Source organism: Myripristis murdjan, chromosome 5 (genome assembly GCF_902150065.1).
Source record: "Myripristis murdjan chromosome 5, fMyrMur1.1, whole genome shotgun sequence".
Classification (NCBI taxonomy): Eukaryota; Metazoa; Chordata; class Actinopteri; order Holocentriformes; family Holocentridae; genus Myripristis; species Myripristis murdjan.
The window spans coordinates 30,991,535-31,009,956 of NC_043984.1; the positions used below are offsets into that span (position 1 = coordinate 30,991,535).

At 43.0% G+C, this 18,422-nt stretch overlaps 1 protein-coding gene across 1 annotated transcript; it reads left to right on the plus strand.

Moving 5' to 3' along the window:
* Nucleotides 1–1,409: 1,409 nt before the first annotated feature.
* efcc1 (EF-hand and coiled-coil domain containing 1) lies at nt 1,410–18,359 on the plus strand. Its single transcript, XM_030051915.1, has 8 exons — nt 1,410–2,081; nt 2,651–3,090; nt 11,520–11,668; nt 12,428–12,563; nt 14,115–14,271; nt 15,707–15,865; nt 17,038–17,107; nt 17,271–18,359. The coding sequence occupies exons 1-8, from the start codon at nt 1,410–1,412 to the stop codon at nt 17,402–17,404; spliced, it is 1,917 nt and encodes a 638-aa protein (XP_029907775.1). The 3' UTR covers nt 17,405–18,359.
* The last annotated feature ends 63 nt before the right edge of the window (nt 18,360–18,422 follow it).

Genomic DNA, 18,422 nt, shown 5'->3' on the forward strand with positions numbered 1-18,422 from the left:
ATTCACACATCTTATTTAAATAAATATATATCTTCTTTATTCCTTATCTGACCGGCATTGTGTCATATTCAGCTATAAAACAGTAAAGGCTAGGTCTCTTCTTCTTCTTCTGGCAGTGTTTTTTTTTTTTTTTTTTTCCCCTTAATTTGCTTATCAATAACATAATTAACAGTAGCCTTGATATACTCGCTTATGTAGCCTACAAAAGAGGTCATAATAGCAATTGCCAGAATTTTCTAAGATTTGCTGAAATGTGCCATTCAGTGAGAGAGCATGGTGCCAACACCTTATGGTAAAAATGATGTACTTTATCATTACATATTGTTTGCACTGCAGTGAAACATTTAGGCTTGGTTGTATGACTATTTTCACTATTTATGCATTTATTTATTTGTTGTTGTTACATATTTGTTGTAATAGGCTAGGCTTGTAGTAATGAAAACATCAACTACAATCTGCCACTGCTGCTGGTAGGAATATCAGTTGATTTGTAAAGTTACTTTTTTTTTCTCCAAGGGTCTGTAACAAGTCCTGTTCAGGACTTCAGCAGCAAGGATTTCAGAAATTACGAGGAGTAAGGCCACATGAAGGCAGCATAACTATACCCTGTATAGGGACGCGACAATGGATGTTTTTTGGCTGAGTGAGAGGTGATCTCCACAGAGACAAAGGCACACTACAATTGATTTACTAAGGGAACCTGAGGACGCAACAAGCGCTCCTAATGAATTACAGTAAAATCTGCTCATTGTGTAGAATTTGATCTTTGTGGTTTATCTGAATGTTTATGGGCTTATCGTGAGATGAAATGAGCTGATAATATAAGAAACTGAAGAAAATTTGGAAAATTGGCTACAGAAATCGAGACAGGCCGTTTGCAGTGATTCAAGTGGCCAGCGGATTCCAGTTCAAAGCCATATGTGCGTAAAAGTGCAACACTGATAACATGTGAAAACACTGTGACCATATAAACTGTGGATTACAAGTGTTTTATTCCAACTTGCAGAGCATGAAGTGAAAAAGGGTCAGCCCAGTCATCTTCATAGGCGATACGTCTTAACAAGGCATAACCCAGATGAATGACAAATGTAACTTGGAGCAAATTACCATGGTTTAGACACCTGGTGGCAATTAGGCTCATGCAAACAGCAGTGTGAGACCGTTATATGTCTGCGTTAGTGAGTTCTGGATCGCACCCCTGGATCTGGATTTGGGGGGCAGTGCTAAATTCAAATGTGCTCCGTGCCCAGCACACGCCTCATTTCAGCCCTGCTCTTGGTCTGTTGCGTGCGGCTGAGAGGATGGAGACGCACAGCGCAAGGCGTTGATAAATGAAAAACTAGAAAAGAAAAACAAAAAAAAGTCTCCACGTTTGCAAAGACAGAATAGGATGTTGCTCGTTGGAAATTATGGATAAAATAGACCTCAATGATCCATACAGCCGACCAGCGCGCAGAACACAATGGATAGTCAGTACTTTGGCTTACCATTACGGACTGGACCGTGGAGTGGAGAACGAAATTATAGTTTTGGCCACCGGACTGGATCAGTACCTACAGGAGATTTTCCATCATATGGACTACCAAGGGGGCGGCAAGATCCCCGTCGAGGACTTCAGTATCTTGTGTGAAATTTTGGGATTGAACAAAGACTCGGAGGACTCGGAGTGCGCCGGGATTCTGGACAATTTACCGGGCGAGTTCACTTTCAGGCAGTTTCACGCAAAACTGTGCGGATACTTCAGCACCAAAGCGGGGTGCCAGTATGAGAACGGCAGGCTGCTTGTGGGGAAAGAGAGCGAGCACATAGAGACTCAGATCCGTCTCAGGAGCCCCTTGAGGCGGCGAGAGAAGCTGCTGTCTGCCGGTGTGAGCGGCGGCTCCTCTCCCATCTCGGAGCGGCACGCCTCCGGCTGCAGGCTCGGCTCCTGCACCCGGGAGTGTTACGAGGAGATAGTTGCACTCGAGGAGGCAGAGGACAGAGTAGCAAAACTGGAGGACGAGAATGCAAGTCTGAGAGAGCTGATCGAGGACATGAGGGCTGCACTTCAGAGCAGTGATGCCCGCTGCTTGGCTCTGCAGGTGAGTGCTGCTTATGCTGGCACTGTGCATTGCATAGAGGTGCACTACAGTCTGGCAGGCATGAGTATGACTACAATCATTTGTGTGAAGCACATGGGAATTTTCTTTCGGCCTGTGTACTGCTATAAATGCAAGGCTATGCAAATATCACAGAAAAAACTAGGTACATGAATATTTTATGTGTGTTATAGAAACATTTTAGTGATATCAGGATTAGTATAGTATTATTATAGCAATACCACAGGTAATACCTTTAAAGAATACCATGAACTACTTAGGATGTTTAACAAATTTTAAGTATCTTGCAGATACAGACACAGTGGTGCTGCTAGAATCCAAGGCCCCCTAACAAGATGTGACCCCACCCTATAATATAATAGGGCAGAGTAAAGTCACCTGTTTGAAGGGTCTCCTCTTGTTTGGGATGTCCTTAGAATCACCCAAGCGCTCCATCCCAGCCACTCCTTTTCCCTCTGCCACTGCCACAGGAAGAGGATTATTCCAGAGATGTTTCATTAGCCTGGCTTCTGATTCAGGCCGTGTCTGTCACCTGTTGCTCTTTACTTCAGGTTGGACTGTGGAAAAGCCACTCCAGACATAAACCCGAGGAAGGATGTTTTATTGGCCACCAGAAGCAAGCTGTCCAGAAAAGGATAAGCAATGCCAATGTGAAAAGCAGCGCCCACGACAACGTAAAGAGCCTGCAGAGTATCATCCACGAGATAGAACTGCTGCGTGGCTCCAGAGACCGACAGGTGGAGGAGGCTATGCTCTGTAATCAGAGACTGGAGCAGGAACTGCAGAGCTCTAAAGAGGCTGTGGCCGCTCTGGAGGACTGCAACCGAACCCTGAAGAGAGAGCAGGTGGGTATGAGGCGGAAGGTGGAGGAGGCCAGGCAGGCGCTGCTCAGTGGCCTGAGCAAGGTGAAGGAACTGGAAACCAAAGCCAGTCATGTGCCAGCGCTCCAGAGACACATCGTGCAGCTGGAGTCAGAGCTCCTGTACTACAGGTGAGAACCTCAGTGTCAGTCAGGTGCTGAAAGAGTGTTGCAGCCTTTTAACATCAATAGATCATAATGACATTCAGTAATTAGTGTAATTAATCCAACAAGATCATCGCCTCTGCATTGCAGTTTGTGGATCTGGTGGGAAATTATGGTATCACTTGACAGCACAAAGGGAAATGCTTTATGGCACAAAACTGGCTTTGCCTTGCAGGTAAAACACAGTTTCCTCTTTGAGAGGAAGCCACAGGGAAATGTGGTCTTAATTTTGAGTAACACAAAAAGCTTCATGTAGCACCTTTAAGTAAGCCCAGATTTGATGTTTCACTCTTTGTAACAGAGAGCAAGGATCATCAAACATGTACCAGTAAAACCAGTGTTTCTTTAAAGGTGCACAATGCCAAATTGCCAAGTGAGGACCATTAAGATGGTGTTGGCAAAAACCATGAAGTAAGTATGTGAAACAGCACTGAGTTGGGCTGATGATGAGAAACGTGACTCAGACATCAAGTATCTACTTATTCCACATTTGATGTCGGCTGAGTTGTTGGTGGAGAAATGGTACTCACTTAAATCAACCCTCAGCAGTTATGCATAGTGCACCTTTAAGTTTGTTAACCTTTGTAATATTTTACTAAAATGGCTAAATAACAAGGCTACAGCTTGTCAACCGACTGTCTTGTCATGATAAAGTTGTCACTCTGTGAGATCGCATCTTCATCGGTTCATTTGGATTGACATGCCACATTTGCCCCAATTTTATGCTGTTCATATTACTGTTAAATTGTTGTCACATGGCCACTTGCCAGCTCTGAAACCAAGATTGGAGTGTGAGGTGTTTTTTACACAGTTGAAATACAGTTTAATATGACTTTTAATTATTTTAAAATATTTATACAGGAAAAAAAAAAGGTTCAGTTGGATATACAGTCGCCATGGTCATTTGGCTGGTGCAGAATAAAATGACAATTATGGATAGTTGCTATGGTGCTTTGTTCCTTGCTGCAAAGTTGGTTTACACGGATGGTAGCCCAATGGTACTATGGCAACGGGGCAAAAAAAACATCGGCTCCAATCATCCTGAAACACTGATTTGAATAGGAATGGCCATTGTACTCCATTAAAGCTCTACAGATATATATCATCATTTCTGATTTTCCTAATGTATCTAATGATTTGCTTGGTGATGTTGATTCAGTCAAAAAATATCGCTTAATCGTCATGGACAGACCGGAGTGTATTCTTTTCTTACCTACAGTATCCATTAGGCTCAATCAGCCATTAAACCAAATGCAAAACAAGTGGTCGGCTGTGTACTGAGTCATGAGAAAGAAGGGCTTGTTTTGGCAACTTATGGCATTAGGGAAGTCTCTGTGGCTAGAATGAACCATAATGAATTATAATTCCTCCTGGAATAAAATTGCTCTCTGTTTACGTCTGGCTCCATGCCTGGAAAACTCTGCCATGCCATTTATGAAGGTTTGATGTGGTTTACTATTCCAATTTTCGGCCTTGTTTTGTTTGGGTTTGTTTAACAGGCATCGTGTGTGGCAAGTTGGTCCTGCTTGAGCTCTGCTACTGTCAGGAACTATTCATTTTCATGGAAGCTTAGCTCTTTAGGGTGTAATTGGACATTTAAAGTACAAAGCCATAGGTTTAATGTTTACCTTTGTCCCTGTTGTGCCTGTTCCAAGCATATAATCAATGTCTGCAGGTCTGGCTTATTTAGATAGCAGATGTCTCTAAATGGCTGTAACATCTGAACAGTTGTGTTATTATAGACTCTAAGTAAGTCTTAAGAGACACAAACAGAGCAAAAGCCTACCCACGAGATTAAACTCGGCCCTAATACCTACCTCAAGCTGACTCCAAATAACAAATTTTGCGACCACAGTGCCACTTCATAACCCTAAACTCACTAATCTTTGCAGACTCTGAAGACTGTGTTGGAAAGTCTTTTCACTGGCCCTCCATTGATACCCTAATGCCAGATAATTCAACAGCACAAAGGGTCTGACTTGTCAAGAAAAAGTCCATTGAGTGAGGACCTCAGCAGACTGCCCATTCCCATCAATCTCCACTCAGCTCTTTCACTTTGGCTCCAAATGAACAATACTAGATATGCACCCCCATCCTATGGATCTTAGCAACCGGGCTCCATGAATATTCCCAGTAAAAGCATCAATGGCTGCTCAGCTATGTCTCATTATGGGGAGGAGGAGGGTGGGGGGTATTGTTTCAAAATTTCTAGCGTTATATCATTCATCCAAACACAAAGAGCCCAAAGTCCTTTAACTCTTATTACATTCAAATCACAGTTAGAGAGTCAAATAAGGTGCGTTTCAAAACTAAATAAAAATGCATTTCAAGTCAGTACCTGATTTTGCTGTTGCTTTTGGATTCCTCATGTATCATAATCATATTTTAAGAGGACATACAAGTTTTTTTTTTTTTTTTTTTTTTTTTCCCCACACATCTAATGTTACTTTAGACTGCTATGCTGTCTCTGACCCTCCCACATCACAGAAGTCCCACTGTACAACCTAAGTTACCTGAAAATTAAGTCATTACGCTTTGGACATGCTGCATCAGTGTCAAATGTCTCGGCCTCAAATGTGGCAGATTTAGAGATGCAGCCATGTGTTGAGATAGCTGGATCTTGTCTCTGTGGCTTATGTCTTAACTGCTGTGAACGATAATGGGATTAACTCGAAGATGTTGGCTGGATCTCAGATACTTACATCGTTGGAGGGAGGGATTCCTGTAGTGCAGCTTCTGTAGTCAGGACACCTGTCCGTCTTGTTTTTGAAGGTATTTTAGTGTGTTTCTGCTTCATTGGATTGCACATTGTGGATAGGGATAGTGAAGAAGGAGGGGGAAAAGGTACCTGTGGATCCAGTTTGAACTCACAATGTCAAGATTACCTGATATGAGCCTTAATCCACCAGGATTGCCAGGACCTAGTGATTTTTACCTGGCTGCTGATGGAGCCTACAGAGTATTTTGCATCATATTGCGTTGTTTGCTTTTGTGCTTCCTTTTTCCTGCCGGTGTATTTTGTTGTTATATGAGACCCTTGTCCAGAAAATCCACATATAATGCATGTTCTCCATCAACATCTCAGTGGAAGCCAGGTTCAAAATCTGGTCTTCAGTATGAAACTTAAGATGCGGGGGTGTTGTTGCATAACATGTCTGTGATTTCTTTGGATTGTATGCAGCAACAGAGCACAGGGTGAGACCCAAGTGGGAGCCGCCCCCTCAACAGGAACACAGGAGTGAACGCCTGACTGCATTACCATAAAAACTGGGATAGTCAACCAAGAGTTACTTTTAGTTCTTTCTTTTTTTCTTTTTTTAACACCAGAAGGTGAAGGGAGTCTAAATCAGTCACTGTAGCCTATAGAGCTCTGCGGGCCAGAAGCTTAGACAATGGCGAACGCAGCGAGAGGGACAAAAAGAGGAGAGGGGGAGGAATACCCTACCATCTGGAGGAAGAAGCAAACACTCAACTGTTTGTTCATGAAATGACGGACATGTTTTCCAAGGTCCATGAGAAAGGAGCGGTCTCATTCATCTTACGGTCTTCTTTTTGTGCCTTGAAGAATAGTTGAGTGCAAATACAAAATCACTCTTGGACCACAAGCGCAAAACCGGTTATCTTCATTCACGTTTTTATTTTTATTTTTTATTTTAAGTTTTGTTCCTTGACTTAATTCCAGGCATCTCTACTGATGTACCCAAAGTATTCACATATGAGTGCATGCTCAAAGTGATCAGGTTTAAATCTCACTTTTTTGTTTTAACAGCACCTCTGCAGACATCTACTCTGTAGTATGCCTCTAACCCTTGGCCCTCAGATGCTGGGCCCCAGGGGAGGCATAATCTCCAGGCCTTTTCATGCTCTCTGCATGGCGCCCAGGAGAGAGAGGGGGGGTGGGGGCCTGACACACCATTTATCTGCCTCTGTACAAGAGCTGCGGCATTGTGAGGAGCAGGTGCTGCCATGGCATTCCTGCCCTAAGGTTTAAATAATATGGAAAGGACACACTTGAGGGATGTCTGGGACCCAGCGTGTTTAGCTGCCTTACTGTTGTTCTTGAACAGCCTTCAAAAACCCACACTGCCAAGTGGGCTCGTTTTCACTTTGAATTGCTGCCCTCCTCGCTCTCTCTCTGGTTTGGAGATATTCACACTCTGCTGACATCAGCAGAACTACATCACGCACAAAACATCTTATAAAGTTGTGCCACCCACCCGAGTTGGAGTTCTCCCCCTGTATGTTTTCTTCTACTTTTAATCCCCCAGTGAGCTTTACTTTGCACCTTGCTCACTAGGGAAAGCTTAACCCCTTCTCTCTGTAAATGTTACAAGCATTGGGTTTTGGACTGATTCCTTGGCCTGTACTAAGTAATCATAAAATGAGAGGCACCTCACCTCCCTGAAAGCACAGTTGCTTTATGTGTATCCCAGAAACCACCCCATTGTATGAGTGCGACCTAAGACGACTTGATTAATAACTGTCAGCTATGTAAACACAGCCCCTCACCGTCTCCGTCATGCTGCAGGGCACACACAAGCGGTGAACTTCAAGTTCAAGCTCAGGTCTACTGCGTGCCCTCATTTTTAACCTCCGCAGAGCGGCAAACTGTCATTGACCGATGACACCTGAAAGAGGAAACTGCTCTTCGGGGAGTGTAGGAGGGGGAGCGGCGATGGGCGGTGTGGATGGAAAGTTCACTTCAGCGCTGCGCTGTGATAAACACAGGAAGTACTCTGGGTGTCCTGACTCTAACCACAAACAGCTGGACTCCCCCCACATGCCAAAAGAGTGGGTTCAGACTTTTGTTAATAGGGCAGAATACAGGATACAATTAGAAATGCTCTGACATGGATATAACTCTACTCCTTTGTATGTGGCTGTAGGAATGTAGTTATGATTAGATATGATTAAATCAGCACTACACTAAATAGGAAGGACTCCTACATCTATTAAATTATGCCATTAGTGCATTTTTACTGCCAATAGTTCAAAGGAATCATTCACTCCAACAGGAATTTTTTTCATTATCCAGTCCCCCTCGTGTCAGTTGAAACCCTGGTGAAACTTGTACATTCATATAAAACACAGCTGGCACAGCTCCATAGCAGCCTTCTCTAAAATAACGGGATAAATGCAGAGTGTTTCTTTAGAGTTCTTTGGAGGGCAAAAAATGACGGCAGAGATTATTAAGTGTTGTGAAGCTGAATGACTGCACTCAAAAGTCCAACATTTACTTCATCATATCCTCGATTTTCTGCACTGGCAGAGCTCTGGTCACCCTACAGCGATCTGGTGGAAGAGTCTCACTGCCTTCATGTGCTTTTAATCAACTATTACATCCAAGTGGTCAGGAATACGAATGTATTGTAAAGAACTCATATTAAAGAACATTGTAGTCAGGAAAAAAGCAAAAACGGACCCTGAATTTAACCAAGTAGTACAGAGAAGAGAAGAGATAAGATTCATTCTCACATTCAGTAGCTGATATTTTAATCAAAAGTGCACAATTCATATTTTAGGGCAGACCTTTCATGCACCTTTTTAAAACCCGTATAGACCCAGCCTTCAAATTTCATGCTTATTCAGCATTTTTTTTTTCTTTTAGTCGAGTCTAAAAGGTCCCCATCCTCAAATATGACGATGAGAACCAGGGAGACTCAACTACCAAATGAGTTGCGCTTATGTCACGTTTTTTGGTGAGTTTAGTCTGGTGTCCTCACTTCAGTGTAATTTTTATAAAAGTTAATCGGTTAATGTTGATAATGCACGGCTCCAAAACGTTAAACCAAGACTGGGAATGTCTCATTTGGCAATTCTTACTTTCCCATTTGTGCTCATCATTCGGTCGGATAAGATGACTCCCTCCTCAGCTGTGAAAAGTAAAACATCATCACATGCGATACAGTTGACAGGGAGAGAAACGCGCACACTTCTCTTTTCTTTCCATAATGGCTTTCTGGTAATGCTATTTTATCCCGAAGGGCCTACTGCTTACGATTTCGACCAGAGATAAGCCAAAAGGTTCCTTTGGTGAAGGAGCCAGTGGAACAGGAACAAATAAGGGGGGGGGGGGAGGCCGTACAGACAGTCCAGGAAATGTTAAACTGATTATCTAGGGCTGCTCAGCTAGTATTGGACTCCCAGGGTAAAAGTGGCCTAGAGCGGTCCAAAAACCATGGCTTTGAGGTCAGTTTCAAGTTTCCTGTGTTGGTAAATTTGGTTTGAATCACCACATTTTAAAGTCTGACATAAAATTCACTGCATGTTCATATTTTTAAAGCAATATTCTTCTTGCATTACGCTGGGATAATCTTACCAGGTTGTTGGAAAGATTAAGTATTCTCATTGGTGTGTGTTTCCACTGGTGAACCATATGCAAAAGTAGACTCTGACTTCTACTTATGCTTGGCATTACAGTGTCTACAGTGTATACATCCACTGAGAGATGTGAACAGCCATTAACATTTACACACGTGCAAGACATTCAGAGGAACGCCTTAATTAACCACAAAAGACGGCAGGTTGAGACGTTAATGTGAAAGATTTCGAGGCCTGCGGGGCGTTTTATTTTCTCCCACTCAGCAATATAAATAAATGAACAGATATTTTCATCTCCGGCGCTCCGAAACCATCGATGCTGCTTTTCCATCGGTACATTGGCGCGAGCCCTGATGTCTGTCTCATGAAAACGCTGCTCAAATTTTGTCTATGTCTGCTGTATCCCACAGTGCGACCACTATCCAGGATGTCTGTCTGGACGTCTTTCAGGTGTCTCTGCTAATCTAGTTGAATTTCCCATGCTCAGCACTACCGCCGAGCGCTTATTTGCCACTCCCAGTCGCACCGTGTGATGAGGTACCCTCCTCAAACAGCATTAATCTCATACACAATCATAACCCCTCCCTCCCCTCCAAAAAAAAAAAAAAAAAAACAGTTTTCACATGACAACCATGAAGTTCACTCTTTCTTTCCGCCGACCTCAAAGGCGAGTTTGCTCTTTGCTCAGGGGTCCTTTTTGTCTCTCGAGACACAAAGCTGGCACCGTTTTTTAACCCCCGTGTCAAAAGCCGGAGCCAGAAGCCGTGGCCTCGCTACAGTATTCAGCGGACCCAGCGACAGCTTCGCCCCAACCACTGTCAATTAAAGTCCAATTAGTCACACCAGAGCCTGCATTTTAAAAAGCCCTCCGCCAGTTCATTCCAGAGTCAAAGCGTCTCCACAGCAACCAGAAACGTTTTGTGTGCATGTACGTGTGTATTTCTCTGCGTGTGTGTGTGTGTGTTCCTGTGTTCCATGTACCACTTGCATGTTGCTCCGATTGCAGCCGTGGGTCCTCGTGAACCAGCTCCTTCCTCGCTCCGCTGTGGCCCCCAATAACTTAAACACGACTTCGGTCCTCTCTGATTGATTGCCTGGGACCCCGCTGCAATTACTAACCTTCGCTGAAGTCACTCTTTTCCTCTTTTCTCCCCAATCTTTCACAAAGAAACCTGCACTGTACAGATGCAGAGTATGCCGTCGTCTTACGGCATAGTCTGACTCGTGCCAGCAGGATATAAGCATGAGTGCTTCTTGACTAGTTTTTTTTTTTTTTTTTTTTTTTTTTTTTTCAGAGAGCCAGGCTGGTGAAAACCGTTTTCATTTTTTTCCCCCCCCTTTTTTTCCCCATGGCAAGACATCATCATCTGGAAACACTTATTCTGTGATTTACGAAGGCCCCCTATCGGATTTCCCCCAACACAAAAGACCAGACAGCAGGAGAAACCTAGAAAACTCAAACCATTGCAAAACGATTGATCTGTACCAACTGCAGTCTCAGGCTCTTTTCGAGTAACAAATGTTTGAATGTGTCTTAGACATGAAGGAAAAACGAGACAAATAGGCTATATGCGTGCCGCGGCTTTTCATCTGCAGATCACAGTGAGGAGCTTACAGACGTGTTCATGCGCTTTACATTTTCTTTGCTGTCATTGTGCTCCAACCCAATGTCAGTGAGAGACTTTTACCTCACATCTTGCGAGCTAACTCCTATAAACTAATACCATCATTCTACCACTGACCCACTTTACTGTGAAAATGCCTTAAAGATGCAACGTCTGGCTTCAATTACCCCTCCCAGATTTGGCGTACTGTATCACAGGCTTCCATAAAATTATCATAGTGGTTGTAGATGTGGCCTAATATCCACTGCCTGTATGTTACTTGATATGTTCACTTTGATGTTGGCAATTGGCTTGGACTGAACAGTTCTCCACTGGGCACATTTGAAGATAGCTCTCCTCCTCGTAGGCATGTCAGAGTGTGTGCGGACAGATTCATAGCAGCGCAGACGAGGACGTGCACTTGGAGGGAACACGCAGTCAAACGGCTAAACCGATTACATGCACTTTCAGGTCAGAGGTGTCCAAACTGCAACTCCCAAGCAGCACCAGGGCAGAGCTGCAGCCTCGTGGCAGCGGCAGGCCGGGGCAGAGGTGCTGCCTGGACTCCCAGCATGACCGGCGTTCCCCGACAGGCCGCGCTGAGACGACGCCAGACAAAAGTAAGACGTCTTCTGTATAAAACCACAGAGCCTTGTCCGAGCCGTGGCTGTGAATTGAAATCACAGTGAAATGAAAGGTGACTTTTTCACCTTGTTAGCTAATTTCCTTTCACCTATTTAACAATAAATGTAAAAAAAATCTCATTATTTCTAGTTCTGGAAACCAGTGTATCTTTAACAGTGACTTCATACTGGCCTCATTAACCATGAAGACAAATTCCAACCAGTAAAACATCGCAGAGTTTTGAACAGTCCCGCCCCTCTGCCCTTCCTATCAAATAAAACTACCCCTCCCCCCACCCCCCAACCGATCTCATTGGTTAGATTTTTTTTTATTATTTAATTATTTTTTGGAATAATACCTCCATCTCATCAGGTCCCACCCCAACATCCGCTTTCTTCAGGAAATATATCAAATTAAGAAAGCAAAGCAAAATGTCTTCAAAATGCCATTTCACTGTAACTTTAGTAAATATGACTTTATTGAGGATCTTGTTTTTTTTCTTTCTTATTTATTTAGATTAAGTCTTATCATGTTGGTCATTAAGCAGCAGTAGACTCAGTGCCTCTTTAAGGTACAAACCACAAGGGTACAAATAAGTGCCCAGTGTAAAGGGCACAAAGCTGTACTGCCCCAGTGACAAGCTGTTGTACCCCTAAAGGTGCAATTCTGTGCTTTATTTTCTGAGATTGTACCGCCAGGTGATATAACGATGTTAATAATGATGATGATGATGATGATGATGATGTGGTGTCTAGTGGAGGAGCAGCTGTTCCGCTCAGTGGAGGGCCAGGCGGCATCCGACGAGGAGGAGGACAAGTGGACCGGAGATCAGCAGAGGCAGGTGGACGAGGTGAAGAGGATCCTGACCAGGCTGTCCTGCTGCGGAGAGAGGTACAGCAGCGTCACATCGACACTGTACCTGATCATATTCATGCAAAAAATCTGGTTCTCAAATTCCTTCATTAGATTTGTATTTGGGAGGGAGGCAGAGGGAGGTGTTTGTTAACAACATGCATCGCACGTCTGTCCGTCCTGGGGAGGGATCCCTCCTCTGTTGCTCCCCTGAGGTTTCTTCCTATTTTTCTCCCTGTTAAAGGGGTTTTTTAGGGAGTTGTTCCTTATCCGATGTGAGGGTCCAAGGACAGAGGATGTTGTATTTCCTGTAAAGCCCTTTGAGACAAATTTGTAATTTGTGATTCTGGGCTATATAAATAAATAAAATTGAATAAATTGAATTGTAGACTTATTCTGGGTGTCTCAGGATTTCATGGATGATATGATTCAGCCAGCTTAAAAGATATTGACGAACAAATTTGTGCAAGAAAGAGTCCCAGAAATGGAGGAACAAAGACCGAATGTATTTTATCTGTTAACTTTAGCCCTTGTGGTGCTAACCCTAACTAAATGATCACATCCATAACCATTATCCATATAATCACGGATTATCTTCTGGCAAAATTAAATGAAGAAAACCATCAAGTACCTCATATGTAATGTGCAACAAATAAAAAAAATTGCTCTGATGCTTTGCCCAAGAAAACACCCAGGGTAACACCCATAAGTGACATGTTTTAATAACATGACGCCGTTCCAAGCAGCCATGTTTTGCTCTGCATGTGCTGCCAACGCCAAATGAGCTCACGGCTTAACTCTGCTCTTGTGTAACCTCAGAGACTTTGGTGAATGTTTCACGCCTTTGTGTGCAGAACTTTGGAAAAATACAAAAAAATATATATATGTTATACATTATGTGCTCAAATGTGGTCATGTATGATGCAAAAAAAAAGCTGAAATGGGAGATTTCCCGGATTTCCCCACTTTGTTTCCCCATCTGGCAGTGAGACAAGTTTGCCGTCAGCAAAGAAGGAGCTGCCAGTGTCGCTGCTGTAGGACGTGTGTCATGAGCTCACCAGTAAACAGTTATGACTTTAGTGAAATGACATCAGTGATACAGGCTGTTTGACTTTCAATTATTGTAACTTTTGCAATGAAATTAGGAAGTAACATTATCAGTGTTGCCCAAAAAATGATTTACATTGTTAGCTCTTTGGCCAGGCTAGTGTACCAACAGACTAACAGCACTCAGCTACCCAGACCACATTAACGTCACACTGGCAAACTTTTCAAAAATAGTCTATGGAGAGCATCTCCAGCTATGATAGAACTGCCAACTCCACCATCCAGATAAATAAAACAAACGTAGTTATTACAGGCCAAAAAGCCACAGATTCCAGCTTTTAAATAAATACTGCACAGACAGAGGTGCAGTTAATATCAGTCCTGTTGTTCAACCACATGGATCAAGAAGTCCGTGCATGCTTGTTATACTAAATACAACAAAACAACATTTTTTAACACCAGAAAACTGGTGACATGCATCTTTCCACTGAGAATCTGACCCACTCCGTCACACATAAAGCGTCTTTTCAAATGTGTCCTCAGGTGCGACGACAAGGCCTTCAAGAAGCTGATGTCTAATTTCGGGAGCTCGAGGAGCGAGGAGAGCCGCAGCGCTGTCATGGAGCTGCTGGAGCGGGTGACCAGGCTGAATAAGCAGCTGGAGCTGAAGGAGAGCCAGGCTGAGATAGACATGGACCAGGTACAAACCACCACGGACCTCCGTCACACCCAGGGTGGGCTACCACACTCAGCCGGGCCCGTTTACCTTCAGCTGCTCTCTCCGGCCAGTGTTTTGTCTCGCTTTACATTAGAAGTCATTTTGAGGCTGTGTGTATGGTGTTAAACTAAATTAGAGAGGACTCGTGAAGGGCTTCAAAGGGAAACCACAGCAAGCAGCACGGCCCTGGAGAGCCCACCTAACCAAACCACCAGCAGTGGCTCGCCAGCCTCTCTGTGCATGTGCGCAGCTGTTTCTCGCAGGAGCTGACCTCAGAAACGCTCCCCCTCGCCCTGCACGACACTTAGGAATATCGTAAATTAAAGCCTGCCTGTTACACTCGAGTAGCTCTTCCACAACACGGGAAGATGGGCAGATGAGGGACCGTGACGCAACGTGTTCCCGAAATGTCTCAGCGCTCGCGGAGGAAGGGTGAAAGTAAACACCGTCTTCACTGTGAGCCTTTGTTTATGTGTAGGATGTGAGGGGGCGAGACCTTTGTCCTTGAGTGCTGCATGATGTAAAGGTGCACGGCAGGGATTTCCAACATTTCCCTGGCAGCCGAGTCTATCTTGTGGTCAGAAAATTCCCTTTTAACCGCAACATTTGCAAACTGGGTGTATTTATGTTGTACTGAAGTGAGAAGATGATGTTTTATTTTCAAGCGTGACAGAAACCCAGCTGTTCTAAATTTGTCAAGCTGTTATCCGCACACTGCAAAACAATATTTTTTATTTACACCATCTTTGTGCCGAGAGTTAAAATCCTGTTTTTCTTGAAACAATCAGAAACAAATTATACTAAAAGGCTGGGATAGTAATAATAACAACAAACTATATATAGCACCATTCTTAACAAGGTTTCATGTTGCTTTACAATAAAATGAAAAAAAAAAAAAAAAAAACAATTAAACACCAATTACAGATAGTACATAAAAGATTAAAATACACTTCAAAGCAGGCAGTAAAAGTGTAATTAAAGGAACTCAGACATACAATATACCTAAAACTAAACCCCACACTTCATGAGGATATTAAGATTCAGTTTCAGTTTTTCCAATAGTGAGTGATTTGCTGTTTTTGAGCTTGTCCACTGCAGGCATTTACACTTCCGATGTACACTACTACATTGGAAACAAGTGAACTTATCTCACCTCATCTGAAAGTTTCACTCATTTAAAGACAAAATAAATTCAAGGACTCAACATTAGATTAAATGTCTTGTTCAGAGTTTTTTTTTTTTTTTCTCTTCTCAAAATTAAATTACAGTAATACGAGCAACAAGACATTATGAGTCTTCTTGGGAGTGACTTGGCTTTTCCAGCGACCACATGTTAATGTAACGGGAGCCTCCACTGGGGAAGAGCCCAGCATCCTCCAAGCTGAATGTCTGCGTTTTTTTTTTTTTTTTTTTCCAGATGAGGGACTCTCTTGTGCAAGAGCTGCAGCAGAAGGCGGAAGAGACCGAACTGCTTCAGATGGAGCTGCAGATGCTGGAAACGGAGAGGGTGCGCCTGTCCCTGGTGGAGGAGAAACTTCTGGACGTTCTTCAGCTCCTCCAGCAGCTCCGCGACCTGGTTAGTCACAGTTACAGGGTTACCGCTCCGATGAGTCTGACGTCAACAGATGTGGTCATACGGACACCGAGATATGACTGCAGACTGCTTTGACAACAGAAACCGAGCTACAATAATCCTATAAAACTAAAGGTTAGAAGAATAATGCATTTTGAAAGGATACTACACTAAAAGTAAGAATTATAGATAACATCCTTAAGGAATAAGTGTGTATTGAAGCTGCAGATAATCAATATCTTTGCCATCTTCCGGCCCAAAATGATGTTCTCTTGTGTCTTTGCGCAGTGGAAAAGCATTTAGACCATCATGTGAATGAAAACTGTCCTCTGAGACCCAAAGTAATGAATTTTTTTTTTTTTTTTTTTTTTTTTTTTGCCGAGCTGGCAGCTGAGTAAAACCCTCCCACACCACACTGGAATGATTCTCTGGCTCTCTGGTCAGCCGTCTGAAATAAAAAACGTTTAATGAAAACAAATTCAGCTGCAGGCAGGGAGGAACCTCCATCATATGGACACTGACTGGCACATACTGGATTTTTAAGGCCTGTATCAGCACGGTGTGTCAGTCTAACCCAGTTTTTTTTCAAAGTGGGGTCCTCACTGGGTAGCAAAATGAGCAATAGTTTAATTTCACCATAATTAATCCACTAGAAACACAGAAGAAAAAAAATGTATGACTGGTTTTATATTTTAATCTCACTGCTTTGACACTATTTGTTCAAGTATGGCATCTGAACTTTTTAATACTTAACACATGTCAAAAAAATGTTCTCATGACAAAGTCTGAAGAGGAAATTCACTTCAAATCAAGGAGCGCAGCTTAAAGAAAATCAACTCAGCGGTCTGGAACATAAAAAAGTCTGACAACCCCCGGTCTAGCCCGCTATAGGAATATTATATAAGTATTGTGGTGATCTCTTATTGAGTTTTGGTATGTTGCATTACTCTCACAGCATTACTCTTACAGCGTTGGCTGTACATGAGACTTCTCGGCGGTGCAACCAGAGAAAAAGCTTTCATTTATCTCCTAACCCAAACAGCGTTGATGATGAGGGATTTGAGAAGAGATTTGTTTCACTTGTTGAACATGTGAGGGCTTTTCTGGCTGCAGCGTCAGATCGCCTGTTAATTGCCTGACAGCCGTCTGAGAATAGCTCTCTTGTCTTGTTTCAGAACGTCTCCCGGAGGTCTCTGGGGAAAATCTTGCTCAGCACTTTGGAGTCTTGCAGCGACCCGCAGCATGGTTAGTAGCACTCGCAACACCCAATAAAATCAATAAAAGGCGGCAGTAAAGGGATCGTGAAAATTTACAGTGTCTCAGTGGAAGGGTATTGGATTAAATTCTCGCAGGGCTGAGTTTAACGCGATTCCCCGCAGCAGTCACATCTGTTACCTTTTTTGAACAGGGAAAGCTCACATTCTGGAGGTGCTCAACGCTCTCTATCACGAGCTGGCCGCCTGTGAGATTTTGTCCTCTGTGGGCCCTCTGGAGCGAACCCAAAGCCACCAGTCTCTGAACTCCCTCATCATCTCCTGCTGAACAAGCCTGCCTCCTGCTGGGCCAAAGACGCTGAGCACATCTGCACGGGACGTCAGCTTCTCAGAGAGGACTGAAACATGACTCGCCATAACAAAATCAACAGCCAAGAAAAGGGCCATTTGAGTACTGTATATAATGTATAATACTGCATCTCATGTATTCCTCAGGCCTTTATGTCTGTAAAATGAAATTACTTCTTTTTTCTTTAGCCTAGACTATTAATTATTGTAGCCAAGGGCTTAATCCCACATAGAGAAGATACTTGCTCGTTTTTTTTTTGTTTTTTTTTCCCCACGGCGTTTATTGCACATAATTCTGTATATTCCAGTGTTGTTTTGTTTCCTAAATTTGTTCCAGTAGTGTTCTGAATGTGAAAATGTTGAAATAAGCTTAAGTTTAAAGGGGCATTAAGTGATCAATGATCTTTTTAAAAAACAAAAACAAAACTAAAGTATCCTGTAAGGGACACAATTTATGGGGCCACCTGGTGAAATCATTAATATTTATCTCCAACCCTATGAACCCAGCACAGTTTTATTATGGTCATTTTATACTTAAGGACAGTCGGAAATCTTACTTAATGCTCCTTTAAAAACAGATGGTAATGTCTTTGTCTGGGCGTTTGTCTCTGTGTATGTTCAGCTACTTACAGCCCACAGCGATACTGCTGAATCATGAAATGTGTTTCAGAGAACAAAATCCTTAAGGTTTTTAAGGACTAAGGGAAACTGGGTCATGGCCAGTCACATTACCAAATATACGAGATTCATGCAGCCTGCGGCCCACACAAATGCAGCCATTTCTATTGTAAACTACAGCAAAAGTTAACATATTGTTGCCAACTCAACATTGTTTGAATATCATACAGTGGACTGGCCAAATGGTCCCACTGATGTCTTGAAATGAGGATGTTAACATTGTAGTGATTAAAAAAAAAAAAAAAAAAACCTGGTGCTATATCACCCCATTAAAGCACTCAACCTAAGTATTCTTGATAGCTGTGAATCTTTATGTCGAC

What these genes read in the sequence shown, in the direction of transcription:
- efcc1 (XM_030051915.1), top strand. Translation starts at nt 1,410, where the DNA reads ATGGATAAAATAGACCTCAATGATCCATACAGCCGACCAGCGCGCAGA. An exon ending in CTGTCCTGCTGCGGAGAGAG is followed by an intron (nt 12,564 to 14,114) that starts GTACAGCAGCGT and finishes ATGTGTCCTCAG; the next exon opens with GTGCGACGACAAGGCCTTCA. An exon ending in TCCAGCAGCTCCGCGACCTG is followed by an intron (nt 15,866 to 17,037) that starts GTTAGTCACAGT and finishes GTCTTGTTTCAG; the next exon opens with AACGTCTCCCGGAGGTCTCT.